The 21396-nt window shown below is 36.5% G+C and overlaps 1 protein-coding gene across 1 annotated transcript in view; it reads right to left on the bottom strand.

The window, feature by feature from the left end:
- KLHL15 (kelch like family member 15) overlaps positions 1 to 21396 on the bottom strand; it is a 30041-nt gene that overhangs the window by 2537 nt on the left and 6108 nt on the right. The window contains exon 2 of the mRNA XM_055565637.1: positions 14515 to 15226. Coding sequence (XP_055421612.1) covers positions 14515 to 15219 — 705 coding nt within the window. The 5' untranslated portion in view covers positions 15220 to 15226. The remainder of the gene's footprint in view (positions 1 to 14514; positions 15227 to 21396) is intronic.

Raw genomic sequence — 21396 nt, 5'->3', positions numbered from 1 at the left:
ATAAGGAACACTGTAAGAACAATCATGACTGAATAATCTCAGGAATTAAGTTAGTTGAGTTGGTAAAAATTTAAAGACACAAAAAAATTCTCAGTTGGTTTTAGACATAAAATCTTGGTTTAGTATCATCAACTTCTACAGTAATAGTTCAGTTGACAACAAAAGGTCAAACTTTTTCCTTTGTTTTTAGAGTTGGAACTACCTGATTATGATTGCTAAGATCTTATGAAACTTTTAAGTATTATGCTAACTACTGTGGGGAGATTTTTTTAAAAAGCAGAAGATGTGGTCCATTCACTCAAAGAACTTAGAATATATTTGGGGAAATAAAAAATATATACATCTACCAATTTTAAGTAAATGAGGCAATTGACAGCTAAGTATGAAGCTGTATAGCACATCTGAGTGCTATAGAACTTTAGATAAAGAAAATATCAAACTGGTCCAAAACATTCAGGGGATATTTTGTGAAAGAGGTAGGAAGTTGGAAACCAAGCAGAAAGAGTCTGTATCATAATGACAAGGATGAGGTAAGAGGGTTAGGATTTGGATGGTTACCATTTGGATGGTAGAATTAGACACTGTGGAGATAAAATTGACAGAAGTGTGTGGCTGATTTGAAGTAGCGATAAGATGAAGAAATGAGGACTCAAATGTGATTTGAGGATTTAGAACTAGGTGATAGGGAGAGTGGTACTGATAAGGGAAACAAGGATGCTGAGGTGGAAATGTCTAGGAGCCTGTTGGAAATCTGGGATGACAGCTTGGGAGGGAGTCAAAACCAGGCATATGTATTTATGAACTTGCTTTCCTTCTTTGCATCTCTCCTTTCTCTTCCCTTCTATCTTTCTCATTCACTTCCCACTGTAGTCCAAAAAAACGTATCTGAAACAGAAAGCACTACAGATGTTTACTTGAAGTATTTTGATAACTGTATTTCAGTATAGTTGGTTTCCTTTGTAATCCTAAGCATTTTATGTACTTAAAATCACTATTCTGGGTGGGTGGGGGGGGGTCCTTCCATGGGTCTTGCCAGACTAGCCAAGGGGTAAATGGCAGAAAAAAGATTGAGAACTCCATGTCTTTGTAAAACAGAGAAAACTGACATTACTGCTGCAACGGGTGCTTTATGTGTGCATCTCATGTTAAATTATTCCTCCTCTGAGAGAGTGATAACTAGTCTCCTAGTGAGAGAACTGAGGCTTAGAATGTTAAGTGACTTGCCCAAATTATTTACATGACTAAAACTAGTAGAGCTGCGAGCTGAACCTTCAACCAGGACAGTCTTATTCTAAGGCTCAATTTCTAGTATGTTATAACACTGCTTCCATCACTCTTTAGAAAACTCTTTAAATGACATGCTTATTAACAACTACAAAAAAACACTTAACATGTTTCAATGAATTAGTCTAATAATTCCTCTAAGAGAAAAGAGTAAATAATAACAGTAAACAATTTCAGTAAAGAGAAAAGTGATTAAGCTCTGAGGTCTTATCCTCTACTACTTTTACTTCAGATACAAACAGTTAAAACAGACTATTTGTTACCATGGGACGATCACAATATATTTTCTAAAAGGCAATAGTACTCTGGTATCCCAATTAAATAAAATTTTGTGTATGTTTGCTTGTGTTAATAGTGATTATTTCTGGTATTCCAGATTTTTGCATTCTTTTTCATGTGTCACATTTACAGAGTCTTGTCATTCAAACAGTGGGGTTCCTAAAACCATCATAAATGTCTGATTAGTTAAAAAAAGACATCTTTTCCAATCTTCATTTTCCATTTGTTTCTTCTATAAACTAATAGTGTGCCTCACCCATTTTTCTCATCTTTTTCTTATTGATTTCTAAGAGCTAAAAGGCAATATCCTGGAAATCAACAAGAAACATAAACCTCAAATTAAATATTTAAGTGCCTACTGTGCACAGCCAGTAGACTGACAGTTAAATAGGTTTTAAAGTAATAGAATCAGCATAGTAATTCAGAACTGCATCAAACAGCCCAGTACAGTGATTAAGAATTTGATTTAGGAAATATCTGACTTTCCCACTCACAAGCTGTGTGATTTTGGGCAAGTGACTAAACATTCTTAAGCCTATTTTCTCATCTGTATTATTGGGACAACAGTATTACCTAAACCTCATAACCCTAAGGTAGGAGATGGGCAAGATGATCCTATGTGGAAAGTACTTAGTATGGTGCCTGTCATGTGGCTGTGTAGAAAACATTACAGCTGCTATTAGCTATTATTACTGACAAGGGGACATCTGTTTGAGTATCACTCAGTTTACATTAGTGCATCTGATGATGTGCTTTTGGTTTGTGTACAAATTCAGTCTTCCAGAAACTGGAGGAGAAATTAGAAAAACTGGTACTTTGTACCTAATCTTCACCAGGAAAGCATGACTGGTGACATGCAAGTAGGAGGAAGCTTTAAAGGAAGCAGCCATATTGTCTGGAGATCAAGAAAGAAAAGGAAGGGGAATGCTGCCCATATTGGATAGTCAGATTTCAAGATTTTCAAAGGAAAATTAGGATCAATTCCAAGATCAGGAACTGTAAAGAAGCTTGAAAAAGCTTGGAGGCTCTCAAAGTATAATGCTGACTGCATAACTGCAAAACACACTGATGAGGGGAAGAAAAGGGGAAAGCATCTAAAAAATCTGATGTGCTGCACAGAGAGCTTTCTGGAATTCAGATGTTAAAAAACCATTTACAACAGATGGTAAAAAAAAAAAAAAAAAAAAAAAGACAGGCATATAAACCAAGTATTATGAAGAATGAAACGGAGCTGTAAGAATATTGTGAACAAAGCTAAAGCCTAAGGATGAATTGTGACTTTACAAAGTGCCAGATAGTGAATAAATGGCATTTTAGAGGCTAAAGTTAAAAAAAAAAGTAGAGGAAAAAGTGAATTCCCCCCTGGGTGACATGGTTAATGTAATATTTACAAAGATAAAGAGAAACAGCCTCCTATCTTATTTCCATTCTCGGCTAAGAATATTATATTCTTTCCAATCTGAAGATCAAACATAATGACTAAGAAGAAACTTAAATCCAAGATGGCTGAGAAAAAAAGAAAAACCAGCTAGATATTCTCACCAAGTTCAAGTCATTTGATCTCGCAAATCACGTCCTGAGATCCTAGGCTTCACAGATAAGGCTGCTTAATTGCTTTCTGTAATCTGTGTGGAATCATGAAAAATGGGAGAGGACTAGAAACCAGACAGATTTCTGAACTACAAACCAGTTAGCTAGAGACTGATCCTGAACTGTGAAAAACTGTTAGCACTTGCATGTAAGAAAGCACTACAAACCAGGAGGCAACACAGACTCACCAAGTAATGCCAAGACTGACCATTTCTGGTTTAATTTTTGATGCTGTAACAACACTGATAGAGAATGAGAGAACTTATGACTTTGGCAAAGTAATCAACAAAGCCTAATCATAAACAAAACAGAAACACTAGGGACCCATGAAATACGTGAAGTTCCAAGTTCCAACAATGACTGTGTTAATTCATTTGGGGTGGGAGGTGGGAAGTCCACAGCTTTTATCAAATGCTCCAGGGATCCACAAACTTCAAATGTAAAGCTTTTAACTGACTACCCTCACTATGAACCAAAAATGTGGTATGACAGTCTTCAGAACTAATAAAATTGTGGACCAAGTTAAAAGAACAGACAACCCCACCCTCTCTGTTCAGGTGTAACCACAACTAAGACAGTGCTCAATTCCACCACTGTACTTTAGATGACAAAGTGGATCATGTCCAGAAGACAGCAAACGGATCCAAATCATAGGAAGAGTGGTCAGACTACGGATGTTTCAATTCAACAGAAGACGCAGGAGAAAGATGGCACCTGTTTTCAAGACCAGTAAGTAGAAGCTAAAAGAAAGACTTTAGGCCAATATAAGGAAAAGCTTTGTAATCAGGACTGACAACTTAATGGATGTTCACTGCCTTATTATTTGTAAGAGCACAAAAACTGAGCATAACTCACATATCAATATGAAACTGGTTGAACAAACTCTTATATAACATATGCAATCGAAAAGAATGAGATTAATCCATATGCAGTAACACAGACATTTAAAATGTCAAATGACAAAACCTGCAGAGCTGTATACATAATATTCTCAAAAAATAAAAATGGACTCACAGTCAGTATTCTACGCAGGGGGGAAATGCACTTAATATGTGTACAACATATAGTTACTAATGAGCTCGTGAGGGACTTGGCTTTTCACAAAGGCTCTAGTAAAAAGGGTACAGGTCCATGTTCCCAAAGTCAAGAGCAGTACACCTCTAAGCATACTGCCACTGAAGGAACTTCAGGTATGACCACCTATCCAGTGTCTCACAAGGACTAGGCACCATAGCCTGTAATGGCATTCCACCTTCCAATCCCAGGTTCTTGCAGATCACATCGAACAGGACCAGCTTAATGGCTTCCTACAGTCTATTTCCTAGTCTTTCTTTGTTTATACCCAATCTTCTGGCCCCTCTGTCCTCTCCCTCTTCATTCTACATTGCTCCTTTGATATCTGTGTTCCAATGGGTTCACAAGCGTCACTTCAGCACTATGTTGAAGTCCCAAAGTTACACCTTTACCCAGTTTGTTCTACCTCTAAGTCCACCATAATGGAAGTTGTGCCTTTTGAGATAGCTATTATACCATAAGAGATCTTCTAACCAAAGAAGTTTAGCTCATACTTCTCTCTGCCAAGGATAGAAGTTCTAGATCTACCTTGCCCTTTTCTCCGGGCTACGTATTGCTTCAATTTTACTCTAAAACCACACAAAATTCATAAGCATAACTAGCTTCTCCTTTCATGGCAGAAACAGGAAATTAATGCCTCTCTGAAAATCCTAGACAAAGTAATTACAGACACTCTGCTTTAGAACAGAAAGCGTAGGGCCGAAACCTTAAAACCTTCTCCGTGAATGCAATCACTTAAAACGCATTAATGAAGGGGACTATCCAAAAAGAAATGTGTGGCTCACCTTTTAACAGAGAAAGCATTTCTCTCATCATTGGCTCTTCATATAACGGCTTACCTATCTGTATATCAGATGCTCTCAAAAGAAATAATATGGGAAGGACGACACTTCTTTCATGTTCTGAACTACTTTCCTTATCCTTTCTAGGATTTAAAAAGCTGTCTTATTTTGAAACTTGGAAAGAATATATTATCACTTTTCATGCTTTGATACTTTAAAAATTGTATTATGAAAAGCATTTTGAAGTGAAAGTATTTTCAATTCAGTTCAGTCGCTCAGTTGTGTCTGACTCTTTGCGACCCCATGAATCGCAGCACGCCAGGCCTCCCTGTCCATCACCAACTCCTGGAGTTCACTCAAACTCATGTCCACCGAGTCAGTGATGCCATCCAGCCATCTCATCCTCTGTCGTCCCCTTCTCCTCCTGCCCCCAATCCCTCCCAGCATCAGGGTCTTTTCCAATGAGTCAACTCTTCGCATGAGGTGGCCAAAGTACTGGAGTTTCACCTCAGCATCAGTCCTTCCAATGAACATCCAGGACTGATCTCCTTTAGGATGGACTGGTTAGATCTCCTTGCAGTCCAAGGGCCTCTCAAGAGTCTTCTCCAACACCACAGTTCAAAAGCATCAATTCTTCGGCTCTCAGCTTTCTTCACAGTCCAACTCTCACATCCATACATAACTACTAGAAAAACCATAGCCTTGACCAGATGGACCTTTGTTGGCAAAGTAATGTCTCTGCTTTTTAATATGCTATCTAGGTGGGTCATAACTTTCCTTCCAAGGAGTAAGCGTCTTTTAATTTCATGGCTGCAATCACCATCTACAGTGATTTTTGGAGTACCTCTTAAAAACAGTGATCTAAAAGTTTTAAATTGGCCATTTCCTCCTCTAATAATCTTTTAGTTTAATGTAATTGTGTGCATGCACATAAAGAAAATGTGAGAAATTAATAATTTTAAATGTGGTTCCTAGAAATATATTTATTAAGTCAAAGAATTATTAGCTAGCCATTAACACTGGGTAAAAATTCCATGATTCTCCCCTCACTGTCAAAATGTTGTATAATCCACTTAGTAAATTTTTAACTTTTAAAGGTAATTTGTTTATACTATTCTTAATTTTGAAAGAATTAAAATGAAACAGGCAATACAATTAAAACAGGCATTTCCATAGAGCTTACTACTTTTTTTTATTAAAAATCTACAATTTAAAAATATCTACTAAAAAGGGGTACAGTCTAAAAAATTATTTTACGTTTTCAGCCAACTGATTTAAGGTATTATCAGCTGTTTCACCTTCTGAAAGGATTTTTTAAATGCCCAATACACTTATACTAAACCAAAACAAAATGTCTTTTATTAGTTTATCCAGTTGTGGGGAGGTAGACGGGGTGGGGACTGAGGGTTAGAATAATCTCTGAACTCAAGATCCCAGGTCTAAGACTTGATACTGTGCACAGGCCACCGTGTGACCATGGATAAGCCTCCAGTTTAGGTATTTTCACATTATAAAAAGGAATATGCTGCATGAATAGACATGGAAACATTCACAACTACTAACCTAATATTTGGAATGATGAGTATAAGGTGTCATGTGGAAGGAAGATTGAGTCCTGGTTGTCAGTTTTATCATCCTTTCTACATGATCCAATATTCTCAAATACCCGGAAATAAAGCAGTGACTGTCATGGAACTTTAGTGGGAAAACAAATTATGTCTTTGGGAACCACAGCTCCATTTGATACTGATTTTTATATTCAGTAAAATGTGGAAATCTTTATATGTTATACTGCAAAAGCATCTATCCTGGTATCAGAAGTCTATTTATAAAATCATGCTCAGAAATGAAGTTGATCCTGATTTATGTGAAACAAAATCATCACAAAAAAGCTAGCTGCAAAAGGCCTTTAATTAATCCCTTTGTCCTGAAAAACTGAATAATGACCAGGGATAAGGCTATTTTAAAAATATCAGTTCCTGCTAAGCACAAATCCTCTTAGTAATACTGTAATTGCAGTCAAATGCCAAACGGTAAAGGCAAACTTTAAAAAGGATTTACCCATCCTGTCTTCTCCAAGCAGGCAAGTCTAAAATATTGACAGAGCTTCAGAAGGCAAGCGACCAGGGCAAATGGGAGCAAGGGAGAGGACTCCCTGAGGACAATATTCTAATAAGAGTTTCAGCACAATCTGGTGAGCCCTCTTATCTGCTCAACTTTTCTATACAGTGAAAAATGTTTAACTCAAAAATAAATGTGTTTCAGATGTATAAAACAAATTATGGTTACCAAGAGGGTAGATGGGCAATAAACTGGGACATTGGGATTGACATATACATACTATAGCACAGGAACTCTACTCAATACTCTATAATGACCTATATGGGAAAAGAATATAAAAAGGAGTGGATACATGAATATGTATAACTGCTTCATTTTGCTGTACAGCAGAAACTAATACAACACTGTAAATCAACTATACTCCAAAAAATTAATTATAAATAAATGTGCTTACGGAACTCCCTGGTGGTCCAGTTGTGAGGACTTGGAGCTTTTGCTGCCAAGGGCCGAGGATCAATCCCTATTCAGGGAACTAAGATCCCACAAGCCCCGCTGTGCGGCCAAATAAATAAATGTGCTTAGAAAGCTTAATTTCCTTCCAATTTTGATGCAATAGTAATAGAGCACCACTAGAAATTATAGAGTACACAAGCCTAAAGGTAGAAAATTTTGAAAGACTTAAGAACATCTTATCATTTGCTTATACTACTATTTAGAGAACACAACTAAGTTCTAGAATTCACAACATTTTTTTACACACTTTTTTCCTATTTATGGAAATACTCTCAACTATGTAAATATCTTATTTATAAATATGGAAGAGTAGAAAAAAGTCAAAAGTTTAAAACTAACTTCTGAATGAGCAAGGCTTATCTATGACACAGAACATTTTCTGGGCAAATATTACATTTGAGAATTAAAACTTTAAAGCCTAAAATCGTAATATGTCCCTGTGTTTCCTTTCCTGCTCCTAACTTTTTCTCCAGTCACTTTCTGACTTCTCTGATCCTTTTCGATTTCTGTTTATCAGGTTTTTTTTTCCCCTTCTCTTAATTTTTCCCGATTCATTAAAAATTTTTTTCTCCTTTTACAGGTAAACATGCTATCCCCATTCCATGTCTTCCTTTCCTTTTACTACAGTTAATTTCCAATTCTGTGCTTTTGTTTTCATCTCCCTTTTATTTAAAAGGAAAATTAGCACATAAGGTTGAATTTTTTTAACTCCAATTTTAGTAAGTTCCTGTCAGCTTAAGATAGTCTCTTTCAGGGGATGAACACCAGTCAATACCTAGACTACCAGCACTCTCCAGGAACCTGAACCTGGAGTGAATGCAAATCAAAGGTGGAAAATAAGAACATTCCTATCTATACACAAAGGGCAGAAGACTTGAGAAAAATACCCTGGGTAATTTTTAAAGAACTGTATGCGTATTAATTACAATCATCCAAGTCCAAGGGGCTGGAAGGGAGAGGTCGGCAAAAAGGAAACATGTAGAAAAAGATTTTAAATTAATGAGAAAGTATGCTTAACCCATTGACCTCGTTTCAAACAAAAACCTGCTAATCTCATGCTTTCACTCCAAGGGGCAAGTGAGCTGATAGTTGACTTAAGTAATTTCAAGTTTATAGCTATATAAGTCCTGTTAATATATGAAGGGGATTTTAAACTTTTTCAAAAACAACTCAAGCTTATTAGAAATTCTAATCAAAGTTCACATTTGAAATCCAGGTTATTATCTTTTTAAAATATTTTTACTGTCAAATACAGCACTGCTTGTTTCTTTTAAAACTGTGAGGGTTAGAAGGAAATTTATTTTTCCTCTAGATTTGTCTGATTGTAGCTTAACTCATTAGAAGTAATTACTTTTTTTGAATTTTTGGGCAAACTGTGGTAACACTAGAGTTATTGGTTTGGTTTCTGGACAGAAATTTTGGATTGCTCAAGTGCGAGATTAGTCAAAACATGTTACAGTGCCTAAATGAAAGAATTCTGAAGGGTGCATACCACCTACACTTTTTATAGATGTGTCCTTGCTAAAAGCAAATGGAATAAAGTAGAATTAATCTGTATCATCTATCAAGTGTGTTGTGCCTCAATTAACCAGAATATCACACCACCCAAGCATGACACATTAATAAGTTTCCTTATGTGTCACAGTCCATTGTTAATGCTATATAAGCCAACTACACTGATAGGGAAATATTTGGAAGATTATCAGTGCTTTGTGAAGACCAGTTCTGAAAGCTACCATGTTCTTAGGAAGGTATTATAAGGGTCTTAGTAAGGTAAACTTGTAATACTTTAATTCTTTCTATCAGTTTCAAGGTGAGTCCAGGACACCTACCTTATCCCCATTTTACAGTGTAGCTTTTAAAGTCACACATTCTGCTCCTTAAGTAAAAGACATTTTTAAAAAAGTGTTAGCCTTTCTAAGCCAGAGAAGGCAATGGCACCCCACTCCAGTACTCTTGCCTGGAAAATCCCATGGGCGGAGGAGCCTGGTAGGCTGCAGTCCTACCAGTTCAGTCCGTGTCACGAAGAGTCGGACACGACTGAACGACTTCACTTTCATGCATTGGAGAAGGAAATGGCAACCCACTCCAGTGTCCTTACCTGGAGAATCCCAGGGATAGCGGAGCCTGGTGGGCTGCCGTCTATGGAGTTGCCCAGAGTCGGACACGACTGAAGTGACTTAGCAGCAGCAGCCTTTCTAAGCATAAAATTTCACTCTGATCCTAGGATTAATATTCACTAGTAATGAATTTATCTTTTAATGGACTATCAAAATTATCTCAAGGCTGTAAATATCCTTGTAACAACAAATTTTATCAAATGTAGATATGATTTGTTAAATCCAAATATAGTCTCAGTGAAGAATTAACATCTTTTCTCATTAAAACATTAGTTTTGCTCTTCAAAAGTTTATATAAACTCAATTTGGGGGGATATGGTGAATTACATTTAACAGATCAGAGGGAAAAAGCACATTAGGTATCTGAATATCATAAACTAATTTATAAAACGAAATATTTGAAATAAAGCAGAATTCATCTATATAACCTAATTCCTTCAAAAATATTTTCTTCTGAAAAATTTTAAGATTTTATGATTATGATTAATACAATTTCTAGGGACATCAATGGTATGCTAAATCTTACTTTATGCATATTTATGATATGGAAGATAAATCAATATATGAATATTTTAATGACTAACGTAACAAATTTGCTAAAAAGATCTCTTCTGTACAAAAAAGTACATGTGCTTTTTGCCAAATATATGTTCACTTCATAAAATGTTTTTGATAAACCAATAATTGTTTCTTAAAAACTAAAAGACCAAAGAGAACAAAGTTTAAAACTATTTAAATCTTCACATCAGTGAAATTCAGAATGACAAATGTCAGGCCTAATCTCTGTCAACAGATGCAAAGACCATTAGAGTTGGCAAAAATATATGCCACAGACACTTACGTTATGTAACAACTGAAATTGATGTCTAGTATTAAAACTCGGAATCCACTATAGATAAAACGAATCATAAGAACTCCTTAACAACTATATCAGAAGGACAAGATCCTTAAATTTATTTTCAGCTTTCCTTGATTATACAGTAAAAACTCCAGAATTGTGCTTTCATATCTTATTTCCATATCTTATACCTTTTTCAGTGCCATTAAAATTTTTAGGCTATGTTTCATTCATGCAAACATGTTAGGATTTTCACATCTCTGTACCAACTTTTAAGCCACCCAGGCAGGGCCACAGGGTTAACTACATGCTTCCTGCACCACAGAATCCTTTCCTCTCCCTACTCCAGTAGCTCGAACTGAGAAGCAAGCAGACCTGGGTTCCAGTCTGGACAGTGCCACCTACTCTGGGATAAGACTCCCAGACCATTCTGAGCCTGTTTCCCTAGCTACAAAACAGAGAGAACCTATTGACTTTGCCTATGTGTAGAGCATGGCCTGGCATGTATGTGTAAGGTGTTCAGATTAGGAGAATCACTGCCTCGAAGGAACTTGGTGTGGAAATCTGGGAGTCTTGGTCTCTTGGGTGAAGATCCTATCCCAGAGTATACAGTACAGAAGTTTAAGACAGTCTGTTTTCAGCTGGGGGAAAATTCTAGTAGAGGACTAGGGGAAAAGAATAAACCTAAAGACTCTGGCAGATCTAGAGGGCATGATCCAGGTCCCTGGAATCAGTGGGGGCTCTTCCTTGGGGAGAGGCAGAATGACCCCTTACAAAGCCACTGCTCAGATCTGATCGAGCGTTAACTACCCAAGGAAGAATTAAAATCTCTCAAGATTCCTTCACCAAGTTCTGTTCAATCACTTTTGAATTGTCCTGGGACCAGGGGAAGGATTCAGACAAAGAAATGCTATTCTCAAGTTATCTGCATCAGCCACTCCATAAAGTATCTGTTAATTGAACACTAAACCTAACAGAACATTTCTAAAGGCTAGAACTCCAGGAGAGGGGTTAAATATGTGAAAAAGGCTGTTTAATGTATGCACCTTTAGAGTTTCTAAAGCACAACTTAACTCCTTGAACTTCTAGAGCAGCTTGGTGCAACAGAAAGATGATCTGAGCCACAAATGTGAGCCAGAGATATAATTTTTATACTTTCTATCAGCCATATTTTAAGAAGTAAAAAGGTAAAATTGACCGTAATGATGTATTTTGTTTAATCCAATATATCCAAAATATCATTTCAACATATAAATCAATATAAAAGTTAGTAATGAGGTAATTTATATCCTTTTTGTCATCTTTTAATCTTTGAAATCTCAAATCAGATGTGTCACATTTCAAGTATTCAAAAGCCACAAGCGGTGACTGTACTGAACAGAGCAGTTCTAGAGTTATAAATATACAACTTTTTTTAAGTAAGAAAGAATAATCTTTTAATTTTAACACTTTAGCTAGTTTCAGTTTCTATAAATTGAATGGAAGAGTTCCAAATTTTTTAAAGGGAGGGGAACTTTATGAATGTAAAAGAAACCTAACACAGAATAGTGTGAATGAAGTCCTTGATGATTTGGGGCTACTTAGCCTCCTAATACAAAAAAGAATGGTAAATTCTAAGTTTGATCAGAGCTGCTAAGCGGTTTTCCAAGACTTTCTCTGGCATTACAACAATATTTTCCTGTAACTGTTCCTGAAAATACAGGATGCTAGACGTTAGATGTGTTAATAGGAAATATAAGGAAGAGAGCAACTAAGTTAACAACAACACAAGGAAACCTGATAAATCCAGAATGTGGGGACACACTAAGATAATAGCTAATTTGATTTTTCTCAAAAAAAAAAAAAAAGTGGTGGACTGTTTTAGATTAAGAAAGATTAAAAAGACATGATAACTAAAAGCAATGCATAAACCATGACTGGATTCTAGGGCATTTGTGGGACAACTTTGAATATTAACTAGCTATTAGTTGATACTAGGGTCTTACTGTTAATTTTCCTGGGTGGAATGTATTGAACTTGAGTAGGAAAACATCTTTATTCTTAGAAGAGTTATGTTAGTATTAAGAGACAAGATGTTGTATTTTCAACTTATTCTCCAAGATTCAGCAAAGGAAAATCTATATAGAGAAAATATGGTAAAATGTTAACAGTTCTTGAATCTAGGTGATAGTTACATAGCTATTCATTATACTATTCTTTCAACTTTTTGTATGTTTGAGTATCCTCATCATAAACAAGAAAAAAAAGGGACCATTCCAGATTAAAAGAGAGACATCATAACTAATGTGCTATATGAACCTTGATTAAATCTTCAAAAAACAGCTTAAAAAAGACATCTTGGAGATAACTGAGAATATCAGAAAATAAACTGGGATATTACACGATATTAAGGAAAGACTGTTAATTTCAATAATGGTATTATGGTTGTGTAGAATTACCTCTCTCTTGCAACTCAGCACTAAAAAATCACTTACTGCTATCAATTATCCATCATAATGTCTTTCAAGAGGGAAAATTTTATTTTATTTTCTATTTCATGAGCACCTCCATCTAAACTGAAGTTGGGGAGGGCAAGGTTGTTTGCTTTAGTAGTGGGAAAGCATCTGCATCTAACATGTAAAGACAAAACAGGATTCCCCAGGAAAAGAAGGCAATAAAAACAATAAGAAAAAAGTCAAAACAGCAGAGAAAAATGATTTGCACTGCTGACATGGGGCTGATTATCACTGAACAAAAAGTAATTAAGAAGTGTATTCTTTAGTTTCAATTATGTCTGCCGTATCAGTACATTCTGAGAATAAAGATAAAATCCCACAAAATTGAGTTATCTATTGAAAGTATAATTTAATGATATTTCACACCATTTCAGAGGGGAAAAAAAAAACACATCCCAGGCTGCTGAGTGTTATCTGAAGGCACAAATTTGCTTATTTTTCAAATGGTATAAACAACCCTTCTTTGCAAATATTGTATTTTTATCACCAGGTCTGGTAACTAAAACTGAGGAACTACCTAACATGAAGGGTGTCAACCAAAGATTTAAGTATGCTTTCTAGAAAGAAGAAAAGATGCAAGAGGTAAACAGAGCCTCAGAGGTAACCATGTGATTAGAAACCAATTAAGTTAAGCAATTACCGAAAATGCTTTCTCTCCTTTGGGCAAGAAAGGATCACAACTGAGACTGGTAAAAAATGAAAAATGCTTACATGCAAAAAGGCCAAGGCTGTTTTGGAGAAAGACAATTTTAAGATAGCAGAACTATTACATGGGAAAAGGTACACAGGAATGTTTGATCAATGTAGATAGAAGATTTATAGTCTTATTTGCTTTGAAATGCCAGAAACAACGGTTTTGGACAAATATATGTTTTCATGGTTAAATGTAGTTAGTATTCACAGTGCGGGGCAGCGGGGTGAGGTGGGGAATGGACAAAGAGGGGGATGCAGAACTAGGTAAGAGAAGGGAAGAAAATCACCACTAAGGCCTACTGCTTTTCAACATCTATTTTATGTTCCTCCTTACTACATTTTAGAGGAATAAGAGGTTGTGTTAATGTTTAACATTCACAACTATAAAACTCCTCTCGACTCTAATTTCAGTATGTATCACTTAAATTAATTTTTAAAAAGAGAGCTAGACTGACCCAGTTCAGATTTAATTACTCTGTGAAAAGAATGAGAAGCTAAAGCAAACTTACAATCTTTTAGATTAAATAATTATACTTCAACTTTAAAAGTACCTTCTAAGTGAAACTACTTTACCACCTACCTGGTCCATCCTTTAACCACAAAATGTGTTTTTAAAAAACCTAAATACACAAGCTACAACAAATTAGACTTCTTATGTGTAACTATTCTTAAAAACTATTCATTCCCTTTTTGGCTCAAACCAAGCCTGGGAATCTTATCTCTAAAGACATACTGCCTTATTAACTAAATGATGAGTCTTGTCGATTTCTTTCAAATGCACCAACCTTTTCAAAAACACTGGATGGGGTCATCAGACAAAATCTGATGTTCTGAATGATGGTATCGGTATGTCTCCAGCGTCTTCTATCATGCCGCAGCCAAGACTGCACAGCCTCGTACAGCTCTATCTCTGGGAATCTGCTCAGATGATCATTATCCAAGTAAGACATGAGCTTCTCAAAGCTCAGGTAAGACAGGAAGTCAGGCCTGGACATGAGTGGTACAAAGTTGTCTAGCAGAAAAGTATCCAACTTCTCCCTGACTCCTTCGATGTTTACACCGAAATCATCTAAGAGTCTCATAATTTCTGCACAATTTTCTAAGCAGATTTTCGCTAACAGGAAAGAGCAGCAGAACTTCACCACCTCTATAAGTTGAACATACATGGCAGCCTGAAGAATCTCGTGAACTGTACTCATACTCAGTTCTATAGTTCCATAGTACATAAACTGAAGGACGTGGCTGAAGCCTGTAGCAGTTAGACCTTTTAAGTGAATTTTGTTCTGATCCCGCTCCCTCATGTCTGCAGTAAACATAATTCTGAAGTAATCACTCTGGGTAGCCAAGAGTGCTTTATGGGCCTGGAACTGATGGTCTTCAATAACCAGAGTGACATCAAGAAGCAATCCCTCCTCATACAGTGCTCTGAACCCAGCAGAGACACTGGTGTCATGGATGGAGGAACAGAATCCTTCCATGTCCCCTGCCATGGATCACCTGGAAAAAAAGTAATCAAAGAAAACTGTGTTAATCATTTCCATGCATTCTAAAGATATTATTAACTTAGAACTTAAACAATTTTTAAAATTATCTCAATTCTACTGTGTTAAGTCTCACATATACAAACCCTTTGGAAGAAGACAACTTAAAGATTTGCAGGTTAATATTTTTGGCTTCCCTACCTGGTGAAAAAAATCTATTAAATATCTATTCAACAACAGTAAATTATTAACTTACAAATATATGCCTATCACAGTGACTTTACACTGTTTACCAAATATATTTAAACATGTCCCCAAATCATCAACCAAAAAGAATTTCTTAGCCAAATGCTAAATCATGAGAGAGACAAAAAAGAAATTAAACCAAAAAGTATACTGTTGACCCTGAAACTTACCCAAACTTAAACTGACCTTGAAACTTACCCAAAGAAAATAATCAGATAGATATGCCAACTTGTACACACAAAGGTTTTTCTTTCTAGCCTCATTTATGATTTAAAAAACTGGAAAGTATTCAAAAGCCCAACAACAGAAACAAGTATGGTACAGTCCTATAATGGATTACTGTAGTAACTAAAAATGATGGCAGCAATATACCTAATTCTGACAAATAACATTTACTATGCATTGTTATGTGAAAAAAAGGCAGGTAACTACAGTATGCTCAGTATATTTTCAAATATTAAATACACACACACATATATATATGTTTAGATGAGAAAAAGTCTGGAGGAATATATACCAAAATTATGTCCCTGGGGTAGTGGGATTTCAGGAAATTTTGAGTATACTTACTTACCTCATTAACCTTGTTTTAAAACAGTGAGCTTATATTCCTTATATATTTAAAACATAAATATACAATTTTAAAGGAAATTAAACTGCATTTTTGCATATCAGAGAAATGAAGCCAAAATAGTGGAATTATAATTAGATCTCTTAGGCAGAATAATTCAGTCTATCAGACGTCTTATGAAGCTAAGTAATTTTCTTCTTTTCACACAACCCCCCCCCCCACCAGGCCAACTATCTGTCCTCTCCTCAACTCTCACCCTCACATACCTCTGAGCTTCCTCCCCTATGACACATCCTCATCCACGAATTCCCTCCCAACCCTTTCCACTGTGCCCTGTGGAACCTTGCTTCAGTGTAAACAAACTCCCCTACAGCATCATGCTGGTCACAGAAAATTTTCTCTGCAGTCTGATTTAAAAACAAAACAAAACAAAACAAAATGAAACACCCTCTTCTATGTTCTTAGAACAAAATGCTCTTCTATAGCTTACAATCTACCTCCTGAGCCTTCTCTTGGCTTTCTACTGTCCTTTTTCTAAAATATGGCTTCTCTCTTAGTTAAAATCCACCTTCTATTGCTCCCTGTTATTTATCACATACACATATCCTGATCTCTCTTCCCTCCACATTTGCTGATGCCTGTGTTACTTGGCTAAGAGTCCTTTTCTCCACCTCTTCAATGTTCACCTAAGATCGCTCACCCAAAAACTGAGAGGTGAAGTTCTCTGATCATCTAAACTCTTGTCACCTCCCTTCTTACTCCATTTTAAAATCTTATGCTCAAATCTGCTGGGCCTCACCACTGATCCACACCTGAAATCTTGTCAACTGCCCACTCTCTGGCTGAATATTCTCCTCCCCTTTCATTTGGTCTGTCACCTCCAAACTTTACCTGGCCTTCTCCAGCTTAGATCTTCTGGTATCAGACCCCCAACTCCCAACCTCTTTCCTTACCCTGCTTGGGTGTTTGGGTGGGCCACGAGCCCTCCAGCGAAGCAGCTGGAACCAGTCACTGCTGGCACCTGCTCCATCCTCTTCTTCATGTAGACCATCACTGCCAGCCTCACCACTCTTATCACAGATGCCTTCCCCTTTGTTAACTAAAAGAGCACCTCTGTGTGCCAGGCACTATTAGACATAAAGGTGTGTGCCATTCAGGAATCCCCTCCGCACCCTGGGTTTGGCAGAGCCTTCAGCTGCCGAGAGTAAAAACGGCGCGCTTTCACAGACTAGTGTACTAACAGGCACTGTATCTCCAATCTTTGGGCAAGCTATCACTGGATTTGACTACTTTGTTTGACACTCTATTTTAACTCCCTGACATATTAACCCATTTATTCAGTAGTTATCCCAGTCTGGGGTTATCTCCAAGAAAATAAAAACCCTTTGTTAATAAATAAGAAAAAAGTCTGAAAGGATAATAAACTAAAATGCTAAAAAAAAAGTTATTTTGGACGGGAGACTATCTGGCAAGTCTTTTTTTTTTCTTTTGGCTGATCTGTGTTTGCTAATCTATCTTCAATAAAAGCATATTACTGCTTTCAAAAAGCTCATTTTAAAAAATCTACAAAATCCTCTGTCAAATCCAGTGGTTACATCATAGTCCCTTGTTTCTCAGGATCTTTCTGCAGCATGACTTACTCCCTTGGCTCATCACTCTCTCAGCTTCAGGCCTCTATTTTCCTAGTTCTCTTCCTATTTTGGGGCTGCTTATTTCTCAGTCTCCTTCCTGGACTTACTTTTCTTGAGCTATCCCTTAAACATGGGTGTTCCCCAGGATTCTATTCTTGCACCTTTTATCTTTTCATCTAAACACTGTATTTCCCTCAAAGAGCTCATCTAAACCCATGGTTTCTACTAACATTTACCTTTACCAATGCCTTGACCATCACTGTCCCAATCACTATCCTTACACTAGTACTACATAGCACATCTCCTGTTAGGTATCTCTGGGTACACCACAGGGATCTCAAAATCATGTCTAGACAGAATCCTAATTCTCTCCTCTCCCCAATCAGTTCTTTCTTTTGTATTCCCTTCTTATCAAGAGGATTCTAGGTACCTCTTTCTCCCCATTTGTCCCTAACTTACCTGTAAGTCTTATTAATTATACTACATGCTCACTTACGTTAACCTACTTAAGACAGTAAAGTATGCACAAGATACTTTACATCAAAATTTTTATTAGTAATCCATTAATCCAAAAGCTTTATACTTTCATTTTGGAAAGGGAGAACACAAGAGAGCTGTCTATAATTTGGAAAATCGATATAAAATATTTTAGACACTGTAATCAATGCTTGGCAGAACTACTTTACTAACACATTCAAGATTAAAGCAAGCTATCAGATTTTATTTCTTGAATTACTTTTAAAGGCAGGATGGGGAACACGTGTATACCTGCGGCGGATTCATGTTGATGTATGGCAAAACCAATACAATATTGTAAAGTAATTAGCCTCCAATTAAAATAAATAAATTTATATTTTTAAAAAAGGCAAATTTAACAAACTTAGAATTTTCCAACTGATATAAAGCACATATACACAAATGCATACTGTGAACAAAAGGAACATCACCCACCATGGTATCTGAATAATTAAACATTCTGGTTAGTAGAGTGCTATGAACATCACACTAATTAGCAGTTTTCAAAATAATTTGAATAAAAAATATAACAAATTAAACTGGATGAAAATTTCAGTATTTCACTATCTTTCTCAGGATCATTAAGGACACCAACTATCACTTTGACTCATCAAGATTTATTGGTCATTTTTAATGTAGATTTAATAATGGAAGGCTGAACACCAGCATTCACATACTTGAGATGAAACTGCTTTGTGTCATTATCTGTTATTTGACAGTGCCTAAAATACCACGTATTTCACTTCTTGTCAAAGTAACCCTCTCTATTCAACAGGTATCACTATGTGATAAAGTCTCAAACAGCTAATATTCATCTTTCTGACAAAGATTCCATCTAAAGGAAAGTTTTTAAAGGAGACACTATGCTTTCTCAAAAAAAAGTAACCTAGCTTCCAGATACTTAATATGATGTAAACATCATAGCACAAAGGAGGTGGGAGGGAATTGGTAAGCTGTAAGGCTAAAGATCCTTTCAGTCTTTAGATGTAAGGGCAGCACCTGCTGTCCTCTAGGCACCCAGCCCACAGAGGGGGGGTTCCTAGCAGACAGGCTTCCATGGACACACTAACAGTATGTCAGATTCGGTCAGATGGGGCTGGGAAATATGAATTAAGATGAGTGCTCCTGTGTCGAGAATCTAGAAAGAGGAGAGAAAGAAAAAGAAATAGACGTGCACTGTGTATGACTGGAACTAGAACATGTCAAAGAGTAGCTTCTGCTCAGTTGTGGGCACCAACTTTTGCCTGTCATGTGGGCTGAGCATCAGAGAATGCCAGTCAACTGAGAAAAAAGAGGAAAGCCAAGACAGAAGAAAGAGAGTGCTCCTTAACGCCTTCATTTTCCCAGTTCCTAGGCCCAGCTCCATTCCTGCCAGTGGGTGCTGAGAGAAATCCTTACATGCTCAGGATAAATCCCCCCCCACTGGCCTTTACTACCTCAGGTGGGTTTTTCCTACCTATAACCAAGGTTCCTAACTAAGAGAGTTTTAAAATAGAAATACTTTGAGTAAGTTACTCAAACTTTCTTGGCCTTATCTCCATATCTACAAAGGCATTAAACATGATGATTTCTAAAGATTTTTAGTCATAAAACTTTCATTTATTTTACTTTTATATGATTTTACAGATGTGTAAAGCACTTTAGCTTAGAAATTTGCAGTCACTCTTTCTACATGAAAAAGCTTTGTGCATCTATCAGTGTGACAGCTTTAGGGAAGTAGCAATATCTTACACTTTTATGGGAAGCATGTATATCAATACTCAGTATCAATGTTAACTGCCCAACATGATACAGTCTCTAAACAGTAGTGAGTACAGGTCTGGAGTCAGATGCCTGTGTTTGAATCCTGGTTGTATCTCTTATTAGCTCTGTGACCTTGGGGCAAGCCACTTAGCCTCTCTGTGTTCTAATGTCCTCCTCTGTAAAAAGGGGATACTAATATTAATAGAGCCTATCTCATAGGCTGCTGTGAGAAATAAACGAGTTAATACACATGACAACGTAGAATAGCATATGGTCCTCAAGTATACTATAGCCTTAGGGCCTATTATTACGCCCCTTCACTTACTGTTACTGGAACGAATAAAATAACCCTGACCCTTTAACAGTCCAGTTAATGTGGAGAAACCCTTCTTAGCAACACCACTTCAAACCTAGCTTATTTTCTTAGTAAAGTCTCCCAGGACTCAAGCCAACTCTGACTTGATAGATGAAGATACTAATATCCATAGGTGATATTTTTCTTCAAGGTCATACAACTAGTTAGAAACAGAATTAAGGCTAGAACCTGATTTGCAAAACATACAAAATAGTGTGGCTAGAAAAGAGCAAAATCTTTGAAATCAGAGCACTTATTAGTACTTACCATCAGTGTGTCTGGGAGAAATCTAACTTCCTGACCTCAGTTTCCATCCATATATTAGGAACAATCATCATCTATTATTATTGAGTTGGGGTGATGATCAAATAAATTAAGGTAAGTTAAATGTCTAGCCCAGAGGGAAGCACCCCACCAGAGGTCAATCAATGCTGCCTTCCCTGTCTAACTCTTACCTAATGTCCTTATCACCCACACAACCACAGGAGCTTAACACCCTTCAAACTCCCCTCTATAGACCCCACACCACCCTAAGGTTTACCACAATGCAAATTTATAAGAGATCAGGAAATGTATTGGTAGTCAAAACACTGGACCTTGTTTGCAATGGCATTGTTTTCCATTTTTTCTCTCCACACAAGCACAATTTTCTAGCTTTTCTGCCCCAACAAGAGTAAACTACTCTTTGTATTTGTGCTGTTCAATATGAAAGCCACTACCTATGGGGTTTTTGAACACTGGAAATATGGTTAGATCAAATTGAGATGTGCTTTAAGTGTAAAATAAACACCAGATTTTGAAGACTTAGTACAAAAAAAGGAAAATATCTCATTATACAAATTTTTAATAGTGATTACATGTTGGAATAATATTTTGGATATACTGAGTTAAACAAAACATTACAATTAATCTCACCTGTTTTCTACTTTTTAAAACTGTGGCTATGAGAAAATTGTAAATTACATATGTGGCTTGCATTACATTCTATTGTACAGCATGGATCTGTAACATAAACGTTTAAGGCATCAAACAACCAAACTTACAAATGAACACGTGAAACAAAACCACCTTGTTCACAATCCATACCCTGGAAGCTATAAAGAAAAAAAAAAAGGCTTAAATTA

This window comes from Bubalus kerabau, chromosome X, assembly GCF_029407905.1.
Source record: "Bubalus kerabau isolate K-KA32 ecotype Philippines breed swamp buffalo chromosome X, PCC_UOA_SB_1v2, whole genome shotgun sequence".
NCBI classification, from domain to species: Eukaryota; Metazoa; Chordata; class Mammalia; order Artiodactyla; family Bovidae; genus Bubalus; species Bubalus kerabau.
The sequence above is the reverse complement of the archived record's forward strand: the minus strand, read 5'-3'. Positions and strand labels throughout refer to the sequence as shown.